At 44.4% G+C, this 11,109-nt stretch overlaps 1 protein-coding gene across 1 annotated transcript; it reads right to left on the reverse strand.

Annotated features, from left to right (window-relative positions):
• Window positions 1-211: 211 nt before the first annotated feature.
• On the reverse strand, window positions 212-4,553 carry si:dkey-171c9.3. Its single transcript, XM_036548469.1, has 4 exons — window positions 4,461-4,553; window positions 3,018-3,107; window positions 763-2,529; window positions 212-391 (listed from the first exon to the last, which is right to left on the reverse strand). The coding sequence occupies exons 1-4, from the start codon at window positions 4,461-4,463 to the stop codon at window positions 212-214; spliced, it is 2,040 nt and encodes a 679-aa protein (XP_036404362.1). The 5' UTR covers window positions 4,464-4,553.
• Between the last annotated feature and the right edge of the window lie 6,556 nt (window positions 4,554-11,109).

Genomic DNA, 11,109 nt, shown 5'->3' on the forward strand with positions numbered 1-11,109 from the left:
TCCATGATAAGCCATAATTTTAGTAATCCATAAAAATCTTTAATCACATTGTTACTTATCACAGCTCCTGCCCTTCCTCCCCAAAAAAGTAATAATATAATCTATTGGGGCATGATCATCTCAGGGTATAAACCGTCTGTCTGTCTGTTCTGTGTGCTGTGTGTCTCGGTGGTGCTGCCACTGTGTCAGTGAGCAGTCGGCAGCTTTTCAATCATTGCTCCATTGCTTCATTTCCTTCTAGTTGCTCTTGTAGGCACTTCAGCAGCGGAATGTCTGGACTGTGCCCTCTGCTGGCCAACTGCTCTGCCAGCTCACAGTACTGCAGCACTGATGTCATCAGGTCTCCCACCGTCCAGCCAATCAGCTGTGCCCTCTGGGCCACTGTGGAAAACTAGGCCACAAAACAACAGGGGTCAGGTGCAACTCAGCCTGAGTGCTTCATGAGATCTCTCTGTAATGCTCAGTCATTCAAAGCAGTTTATTACACTTCTGAGAAAACAGTAACAATAAGACATTAAACTGTGATGAAAACGTGGTTACGCATAGGCCTCTAAAAATATAGCAGCGTGTTTATTTTGGTTTAAATAAGCACTGTATTACTTTTGTAATTGGACAGATTGCGCACTAAAAGCTGCTGTTGTGGCCTTGAGCATGGCACTTAACCTGAATTGCATCAGTAAATATGCAGCTCTGTAATGATGTGTAAAGAATGTAAGTTGCTGAGGATAAGGGCAGCGTAGTGTAACAGGCATCGTGACGTACCTGGGTTTGAAGCCGTGTGTCAGGCAGTGCGAGCTGCAGGGCAGAGGTCCCCACGCTGGAGGCAGCAGCCCACAGAAGCGCTCCCTGCAGCGCCTGTATTCCGCTGTGTGCCTGCGTGTCCAGCACCGCCCTGACCTCTGACCTCATCCAGCCGCTTCCCTTACACATGCGGAGCTGGCGTCTCATGGCCTCCCGCACGGAGTCCCTGACCACTGCCTCGGCTAAGGCCTCGACGTAGGAGGGGTCGATCGAGTGGGACAGAGCGCCCCCTGCGCCGGGTTTGCGGCTGCCAGGGCTGCATCTTTCCGCCGGGCTGCCAGGAGGTTGGCGAGCGCCGTGCTGCAGCGCCGCGGCATGAACAGCCTGCGCCACTATGCCCTGGCACAGCTCCTCCGCCATCTCCCGCACCGGATCCGGGTGGCAGTGGAGGGCGGGCCTCCCCAGCTCTCTGAGAGCCCAGCGCAGAGTATCGGAGACCAGCCTGCCGGCGAAAGCATTCAGAGCCTCCCCCCGGGAGGCCGTGGACGTCTGGCTCCCGTCCCACAGCATGGACTCGTCATCCAGGCCGGATACAGAAACCACATCCTTAAGCCTGCGCTCCAGCCCCTCGTCTGGTGACACCTCAGAGCAGCTTGGCCGCTGCATTGCAGCGGTGTGCCGGGCTTTCGCTGGACGTCCGTCTGCAGCCCTCTGTCTGGCCTCCTTGGCCATTATCTCCAGCAAGGACTCCTCGATGACCTCCTCCGTCCATCTCTCAACCGCGTGGAGGAGGCGTTCGGGTGGGGTCCCTGCTTTGACTTGGCCGCCTGAGCGCGCCTCACATTCTGCGGTGACTGAGCAGATGATCTCGGCCGACAGCTGGGCTGCGTAGTCCAACAGTCCTGCGGGAGTCCCCTCGGGGCCGCTCCCAGAATTCTGGGCTCTCTCCTCCATTTCCAGCTCTCCTCCCTCGGAGCATTCCAGAGACAGGGAGCGCATGAGCCGGGCCACAAACTCCTCTCTGTCGTCCCCGGCAACAGGGCCACCGGTCGGGGAGTGGCTGGGCTGGTCTTTTGGGGTAGGAGGCGGAGGTGATGGCATGAACTCTTTTGCCAGGCCACCTTTGAGCCTTCTCTGGAAACTGGCACGGCTCTTTATCATCTCTGGTAGAAGGGGGGTGGTCGGGGGTGCGTCAGGGTAATCGAGGGAGCCCCTGCTGGGAAGGCCAGAATGGGCCAGGATTGAGCAGCAGGATTGGCCACCAGGGGGCAAGCCTGAGCAGAACCATGGGCAGGCACCAGGGAGCACCTCAGCCTCCCCACCTCCAGAGCCCTGCTCCGCAAACTCCTCCCCCACAGACTGCAAGACACGCCCCCGTGGATCTGGGGCCGATTTTGACCGGCGCCGAGGGCACCAAGGGCTCTGGGGGTCCCCCTCTCTGGCTGCTTCCTTCAGTGCCGATTGGACGATGTCAGAACTCAGTGTCTCAGGGTTTCCTAAGGGTCCACGGGGGCTCCTGGCCATCACCATCTCCCATTGACCTCTGGCTGATTGCAGGATGTCTTCAGCCAAGGAGTGGGCAAACCTGTAAACACTGTCTCTCGCAGCCCCTGCAGTGGCACTGAATTCTGGGGGATATTGATCTGATTGCACCACCCTCCCCTCAGAATGCTCACCCTCAACCCGCTTCAGGATGCAGGTATATGTTTTCAGTGAGCTCAGAACAGATGACCTGCAGTATGCAGGTGGGGGGCATGACTGGCAGTCGAAAATTGCTTCCCTCAGAGCCTGCAAATAATGAAAGAAATTAAATAATATTGTGAATTAACTGTTTGAGGCACAAAGAAGTTGAAGTGTATACAGTGCATTGCTAAATTAATTTTAAATTTTTCACATTTGGTATTGAAAGGATTCAAGTACAATACAGCAAATCAGGAGCCTATGATTAAGGCTATGGTTTTAGCACAAGAGTTTTTAATAAATGAAAAGGCAAGGTCCAGACAATTAGCAATAGGTCACAGAATTATAAACACTTAATGCAATTCCTGCAACATAATTCACAAAATCTTTGACCCTTGTAATGTAAACCCAGTGTTACTTAAAGCTAGTTTCCTCTGACAACCGATCAGCTGTATTTTTCCTGTTCAAATTTTATGCTTGTCTTTGGAATTTTCATTGTAACAAACTCAAAGTGAACGCCACTTCCTGCTTCTGCGATACTCTGTCTCTCCCTTGTGTCAGGTTGAGGAACTACCACCGCGTTTTGTGACGATTACCTTGTCTTGTTCAGGCTGCGATACCGTGCCGGTGCTGAGGTCACACAGCCTCAGCCTGCTGCTCATCCAGTCGAGGGCCATACGATCAGCCTACAAAATATAACCATACAGGGTCAGAGACCTTTCACTGAGTCCTTCCTTCTTCACAAACAGAGCTGAGAAAATATGTCATTCTGTATCAGTACTGTATCAACTGAAACTCCTGCTGGTTGAGTCAGCCTGTCTCAGAAAAACTATACCATTTGAACTGTTTAAAAACCACAGACAGATAGATCTCTCAGATCTCCAGATAGCCTGAGCTGTGAAGAATGTGGTTCCAACAACAGGGTCATGTGACCAACAGGAAGGAAAGTCGCTTTTGGTTTTAAGTTGGGGGCGAGGCTTCCGCACAGGAAACCATGTTAGAAAATGTATACAGCTTGTGCTGTAATGATCATGCCTGGTTTAAGGATATCAGTACATGACATATTTCTCCCATGAATATATCTCATGACTCTCTGGGTGAGAACTAACTTGTGGAGGCAAGTGAGACTGTCTTGTGTTGCTGAGAGCAGCAAACAAGGCAGTTTATTCATATGGCTTTTCAAGTTCCAGAAAAGGCTGGTACATATTTGCATCTTACAATGATTGTCCTGTGAGTTGCCCTGGATAAGAGTGTCTGCCAGATAAAAGAAGTCATTAGAAAATGATAATAAATTGTGTAATGACTAAGGTTTTATGAAAGGAGAACTGTCCTATATGTAGTAGTCAGAGGGTACAGTGTGAGGACAGAGTGCACAGTGGGAGCAGGAAGTCACTGAGCTGGAGGAAGATGATTACTATCTGTATATTTTTGCATGTCTGACTCATGAGCTCAACCACCCCTGAACTTTGTAGTTCATTTGTATTGCAGGCTGTTGAGATGTCAAGTATCAAATGTATGTGCCGTCCCATTTCTTCTGCAAAAAGTGCCTCTTCAGCCCATTATATCCCTGTGCATTCATTTTTGACTGCAGTAGTCACTCACTAGCTTGTATAAATTCAGTTTGACTGTTTTGAGTTTGTCTTACAATGAGTAGTTCTGCCGGTGTACACTAAGGTGTGTTTAAGACCTCAGCTGTCATTTTACTGGATTAAAACAGTGTCACTTAAATTTTCTCATTGCTATTTCTCAAATTCATTGCCTCATGCATCATACCAGTCGGAAGGAATTAACAAGTGTGTTCATCCTTACAAATTGCTAGTAATTCATCCCAAAACACCACAACAAGGTTCATTTACGGATACATGAGTCTCAGTGGTATGCTAGCAAAGATTAGGTTGATTGCTATATAATTAGCCTGAAACAGAAACAAACCTTTTCAGCCATTGCATCCAAGAGCATGTGTTCTCTGTGTGCTCATTAAGTCGCCTTTAATAACGAACAAGACGAGGAAAACTACACAATAAAACGACATTACTCACCATTTCCCTGGTCAATAGGAGGGCTGCTCTCAGTGAAAACCAAGGACTTGTTTTTAGAGGCGAACACTGAAGCTGAAGAGGAACTGAGCGATGGGGCAGTGGCAACCATGAGAGAGTTCACTTCCTGTTCAGGAGCTGCAGAGCGGCCTGCACCCGCCGTCCTCTCAGAGTGTGGGCGTGTGGGATGTGACTAGATTAACCTAACTGTTAATGCTGGCGGGCAGGTGTGTGTGCATGTGCGCGTGTGTATGTATGTGCGTGTGTGAGTGGAATTAAGGACTCGCTCTCCATTTGCGGTCATGCAGATTCCTATTTGCTATGGCCACTTCCTCACCCATCAATGCGACAAACTGAAACGGCTTCTTTCTTGCTAAGTTTATAGTTTGTGACCACCTGGTGTTTTGATACTTGGAATTAATTAATTACCATATACGGACAAACTGATCTCAAAAGTGGGTTAGAATTTAATTGCTCCTGTTGAAAGGACATAAATAAGTATTTATGTGAATAGCTCAGATGCTGTTAGTAGTTGAAAAATTGGTGAGCATGTAGGATGTAAGATAAAAAAAATAAAGTGCATTTTCCATGGGATTACTTCCACAATGTATTTATGATCCACTTATATGAATGCGTATCCAGTCCTAGGGACGGACATTTGTTTTTTAGTGGGAAACATAGTCTTGACAAATACTATACATATTTAACTAGATGTTCCTTTTCATAGGAAATCCCTGGGCTGTTGCCATGACAGTGATTACAGGGGTACATGTTGACAGCATAGTATAAAGTCAATCCAATACAAATAGAGAACTACAGCATTTCACTCTCAAGATAATAACACTCTACCTATAATACTGTTATAATGACTAATATAAGTATTATTTTTTGTTATAAATGTTGTAGTTATTGTTTACTTACGCAGAGACATAGAATATACAGAATATACAGAAGTCATAAAAATAAGTTGCTAGATACATGCACCAGTGAAGAGGAAAACCCCCATGTGTATACTATAGCCAAGTAGGTAACCAAATACGTAATCAAATTTCCTTATGTACAAACTCAGAGTTCAATTTTCGTTTAAAACAACTTCATACAAAGCAGTACCTCACAGCTTTAGCAGCGATGTTTTTAAATTCTAAAATGTCTGGACCACGGTTTAAACATGGGGGAAAAAATCTGTGCACTGATAGCATGGCACTTGACCCCAGTGATGAGTGCGCAGCACAGAGGGAGAGGCTTCAGATGATGTTCACTGACGGAAGGGCACGGCAGCGCACTGCGCCACTCAGAGCGATGCTCTCATGAATAGGAGAGCCTTCATTCAGGGCTGCAAGACCCAGCCAGGCAGCCACACCAATCAGAAAGAGGAGACTGGCAAGAAGACACAGAAGCACAATGCCTTGCATGAAAATGGGACCAACAGTAAAAAGTAATGCTCCCTTTTATTAACTTTTATGTTACCCATACCTCCCAGTGTACAGCTCAGGCACCAAATTTTAATGCTCAAGTTAACGTGCGTCAGCCATTTTCACCTTAGGATAATATTTATGACTAGATTAATAGACTACTGTGGGAGATGGAATATGCCCTTCTGACTTCTATCATTATAATTTTATAGTTGCATGTTAGCTGGCTCTGAAGTGGAGTCCTCAACAGTGGAGGAACTGGCTGACATCTTGGATTACCTGACGAGCAGAGCGGTGAGCTGGTGGGTTCAAGGGGAAGGACCCTGACCAAATTACACCAGCCACCATGGAGACAAAGGCCTAGGCTTTGTTTAGAGCTTATGGACTTTGATTATGAATAACTAATAACCAACATGTCAATTTACTCTAAGTTTTGATCCAACACAGCATGTACTATACATTAGGATTTACATTACTTATTAATTGTTTATTATTGAAATTATTATTTCATGTACATATAAAATAGTTAATATTTTATTAATTATATATTATTATTAATTATATATAATACAATATAATATATATAATATATAATATAATTACATATAATTATATTTAAATTATTTCATTTAATATATATTTTTTATCTCTTTTATCTAATTATATTTATATAGTCATTTCTTTTTATCATGGAGAAAAATGTTCTTTAGCTTGATAGCTTGTAAGCAACTACTCCCTGGGTAACATGTGCATTGACATTGAATATAGGTATTAGGCCAGAGACATTGCATGTAGTAGTTTATATGAAATCACTTGCTAAAACAATGATCGTTGCTTGGTCTACTAGCTACACTATCCAACCGAAAGTTGTGGGAGACCCCATTTGATTGCATAAAAATGGATGTCATAATACTTCTGAAGGGTCAAGAAAAAAGTAATAATGTACAATACATCTTGCCTTTTACAGTGCTTCTGATGTCAGTCTACAAGAAACACGACTGTCGAGTGCGGAAAAGCACTGCAGCGCAAGGCCCCATTTTTGAACGGCTATTTTCTCTGTGTCATTGTCCGTATGTAAGTACTGTGGGTTTGGAAACCCAGGTTCCACAGGAGGGTAAGAGCAAGTCCACTTTAGTGGTAGGGAGAATTCTGTGATAATTCTTGTCCACCTTGTTGTCACAAATCTGAGAGAAAGCGTGATCGCAAAGGCAGGGCTTTAGATTGCTGCAGTTTTTCAGCTCAATCGGCCGCTCTTGTACTGCCGCAGAGAGATTGGTCACACCCCTGTAGTGCAGACTGCAGATGAACGCTGTACTTACACAAATGAGCCAAAATCAGGGCCAGTGGAATTCAACATTTTTTATTCAATTTTCAGAGGTGACATTTTGTGTGTAGAATGCTCCCACCTGTGACCACGCAGCTACATTCATTCTTAAGTTGTTTTGCATTGCAAAACCTCGTAGTCTCAGATGAAACGTCTTCAGAGCCACACAGCTGCAGATATGACTTCTTTAGATTGCCTTAAATTTTCCTTATGTGGGGAACTCAAGCGTTTTCAAAGGACTCTGCTCACAACTACAGTAGTGAAAGCAATCTAGATGTCTAATGCAAACTTCTAAATCCAATTTAAATCATATTCAGGATTCAAATGAATCCGGGCAGGCTTAATGGTCCTATGGTAGGAGAATCACTTAAAAAGAAGTTCTGCACTTTTCAACTCGGCTGGTTAGTGGGCTGCATAATAATTTCGAATCAAATTATTTGGCTCGGCTCACCATTAGGGGAACATTGTGTGATAAAAAAAAACCTCTGCAAGATTAAGTATAATCTTCCTTGGAGTAGTCCCTGAGCAGTTGTCTTGGTCTTGTGAGATGGTCTACAAAGGTACTTCGGACCATTGCAATCCATACTGCCTCACAAAATCTGAAAATCTAGCAAATGCACTGACCTTTCCTTCTAATAGTTGTCATCTTTCTTTTGATGTGTCACTCTGCCCTTTTTCGTGAAGCCTGTTATTTCTGTGCAATAAGACTCTTATTTACTCAAAAGTAACAGCTGTCACAGATTGTTTGCAACTTGTTTCTGTACAAGAGTAGTCAGCTAAATACAGAAAGTAGTGATAATGCATTGATTTTTGATCATAAATAGCTAGCTTTGTTAATAGTAAATTATTTAAAATGTAAATTCTATGCCTCCAGTTTAGAAGCACTACAGAAGGTTAATAAGCAGTATCAGTAATATTGGTCAGATTACAAAATGTAGGCACATCATCTCAGATGTGCCACTTCTGTTTTTCTTTTTTTAGATGGTGGTACTGCAGTAATAGCAGCCGGGCTCATCCTGCCCCTGGACTGGACCAGAACACCCATGTTTTGCTTTTGTCACTTGAAGGTAAGAGAAGACTCCAGTAGACCGAGTGATCTTGTTCCAGGTGAGCTGGCACCTTCACATATCACACTGTTTAAGCCTCTGCAGGCTCTGACCTCTGCAGGCTAGCAGTGAGGGGCCCTGTCTGCTTTTTCCCACACCCTGCCCTGATCCATTGTGTTAGCAGGAGACCTTTGAGGTGAAACAGGGAGGACTGTGTCTGGCTGTGAGGCTATCATCTGTCCTGCACTGTGGCGCCTGCAGGAAGCCCCCCCATCCATCTTAAGAGCTGCTCCGCGGTGTGAGGGGGGTTCAGAGGTCTTAGGTAGGTCTCCTGACATGCACCTGAGTCCTCTGGCTGTGAACATTCTGAACGTCCATCTCCTCCCACGGCCACAAGCGAGACGAATCAATCACCATAGAAAGAGTTGTCCTACATGCCCCGTGCTTCAAAGTCGACACCCCAGTGTGCTGGCACTCCAGGATGACTAAAAGGTACTTTCCGAAATGCCACAGATTTACGGATCAATTTCTCGACTCTTTAAAAGGTGATTGACAGACCTGTGTCACTCTGTTGAAACATTCTGAGTTAAGTGCAGAGCAAGGGGCTTCCAATCAGTCAGGGGAAAAAAGATTACACCAAGCTGTGCACAAACCTAATTGAGTGTCATGAGGACAATGGCAATTAGCTATAAACCCTGGAAATATGCATACTTAACTCAATAAGTCATATAAATGTGTACATTGCAATTGCCTGCAAACATAAACACAAAGGTTTTTGATTGGCTATGGTGCTTAAAATGTAAAATTCTTCAGGACAGCATGTTATACTAACAGCCGTAGCTTTACATGTTCTGAAATGGCATGTTTCGAGTGAAACACTACAGCCTTACAACATACATCTGTTGTCTGTCATCAAGACGTCTTCATGATGGAAAATATGTCACAGCTAGAGCTCTTCAAGTCTCTGGTAAATAACCAGAGAGTCATTGTTGCCAGATTCTTTTCAAACACAGGAACAGAGGCAGACATATTTAATGATAGCGGGCCAAGATGTGTGACCTGCTCAGGATTAAATGCTCAGCAGGCGCTCAGAAACACTGCCAGCAGCTTGATATGAAGTAGTCATATTGTTTTATTGCCATTTTCACAAATGCTTTTTCCTAGAAAACGGGTCGCCAGATGTTTCACTGAAAGGCCTCACTCTGCCCAGTTGGCAAGCTTATTTTTGCAGTAGAGCTAGATTAAAAGTGCATCTATGTATTTCTGCTCACTTTAAATAAAATTAAAACACACACACACACACACACACACACACGCACACACACAGATTTATTTGTTTTAATTAAAAAAATCCCAAAACAAAGTTTCAAGAACACTACACAAATTATGATGATCCTACCCTTTTTCTTGTGCTCATTTCTCACCACATTATTCAATGCACTTTTCTGTTCTACCCTCTGAAAAGAGTAATTAAAGAATAAGCTGCGGTAATATACCTAATTGTCTGGAAGACTTGTACATTAATCTTTGTAACACTCACAGATCAGACAAGCTAGAGAGGAGCCGAAGACCAATTTTGTATGAGGACACTATTACAAACAGGCTTTGTGCTATTGCTATGCCCATTTTTGGAGAAGAGAGGACAAGGGTAATGCCAGATAAAAACAAGTGTAGTAATTTCATAACAAGTACTCAGTAATAGACAATTCAAGTGACATTTCAAAGAGTTAATAGCCAATGTGCACATCTGGAAATATGTCAGTTGTATTCAGTCAGTGAACTTGCTTAATGGCATTAGCAAGATCATTTACAACAGTTTCCTCAACCTGTGCAATATACTTAGTTGTGAACTGCTTATCAAAATGGTAGTGCTTGGGTTTGACACAACATATGCTAATCCAAATGTACATGCAACATCCAATCTCTTTTGCACTGACAATGGACTGATGTATTATTTATGCAGACCAATGCTGAATTGGTTCCAGCCACAATGTTATGTACCATTAAGGTAAGATTATAAGAAGTTCAAACATGAGAACAGGCCATCGAGTTGAGTTCAGCCCATCATTCTGCCTATAGTCCGTTATGTGTCTCTACCACAATTGTCAGGCCTGATCTCATGGTCTCTGCCTCCTCTATGAATCCTGGTAAAGTATCCCACAATCTTATAGCTCTCTGAGTAGAAAAAAATAAAAAGCTGCCTGATGTCACCTTTGCTGCATTTCCACTGGTGTCCCCTTGTTCTCCTGGCGGAACTCATCTCGAAATGGAGCAGGGGCGGCGTGCCCTGTGATGCTCCCGTTCTATTTTCCAACTTCATTTTCACTTCTAATTTACAGGGACATTAAAGTGCTGTGCCATCAGTCCGCTGCTTTTATGAAACGTTCCCTTTGAACATTATTTGGCGAGAACTCTTCGGGCAGTAGTGTTGTTAACTTTGCTGCTCGTGGTGGACTGCAGCAATTCAAAGTAATCTAATTGCATTAGCGCTGGCTGTTTGGGTACAGCAACAGCCCTCTCAGCGAGACTGCCGTTTGTCTGTTTTTTCTACCTCTCAGTTTAAATAGAAAATGATTAATGCTTCTCTCCGCTCATGTTTTATGCTTGTGTTTGCAATTTGAGGGATTTCACGGGTATCTCTTAATTTCACAACATCAGTGACAACATCCACGGCGTGTTAATTACAAACGCAGCTCAGCTCCATGCGTTTCGCCCTGCTTTCGCAATGCTTCCCTCTGAATGTGTGATAAATGTGCCGGCCCCAGTCACAGAGCAGCGCTTTGGTTTTAGAGCGCTTTCGGGGGATTGTATGTGGTATTCAGAGGCACGAGGATTTGTGCTTGTTTCCCTCAGAGGCCTGGGGTATCAGA

This window comes from Megalops cyprinoides, chromosome 16, assembly GCF_013368585.1.
Source record: "Megalops cyprinoides isolate fMegCyp1 chromosome 16, fMegCyp1.pri, whole genome shotgun sequence".
Taxonomy (NCBI): Eukaryota; Metazoa; Chordata; class Actinopteri; order Elopiformes; family Megalopidae; genus Megalops; species Megalops cyprinoides.

Excerpts from the sequence above, each read along its gene's own strand:
- si:dkey-171c9.3 (XM_036548469.1), bottom strand. Across the intron at positions 2,530-3,017 it reads CGCAGCCTGAACAAGACAAG|GCTCTGAGGGAAGCAATTTT; the intron begins GTAATCGTCACA and ends CATTATTTGCAG. Across the intron at positions 392-762 it reads ACACACGGCTTCAAACCCAG|TTTTCCACAGTGGCCCAGAG; the intron begins GTACGTCACGAT and ends TTTGTGGCCTAG.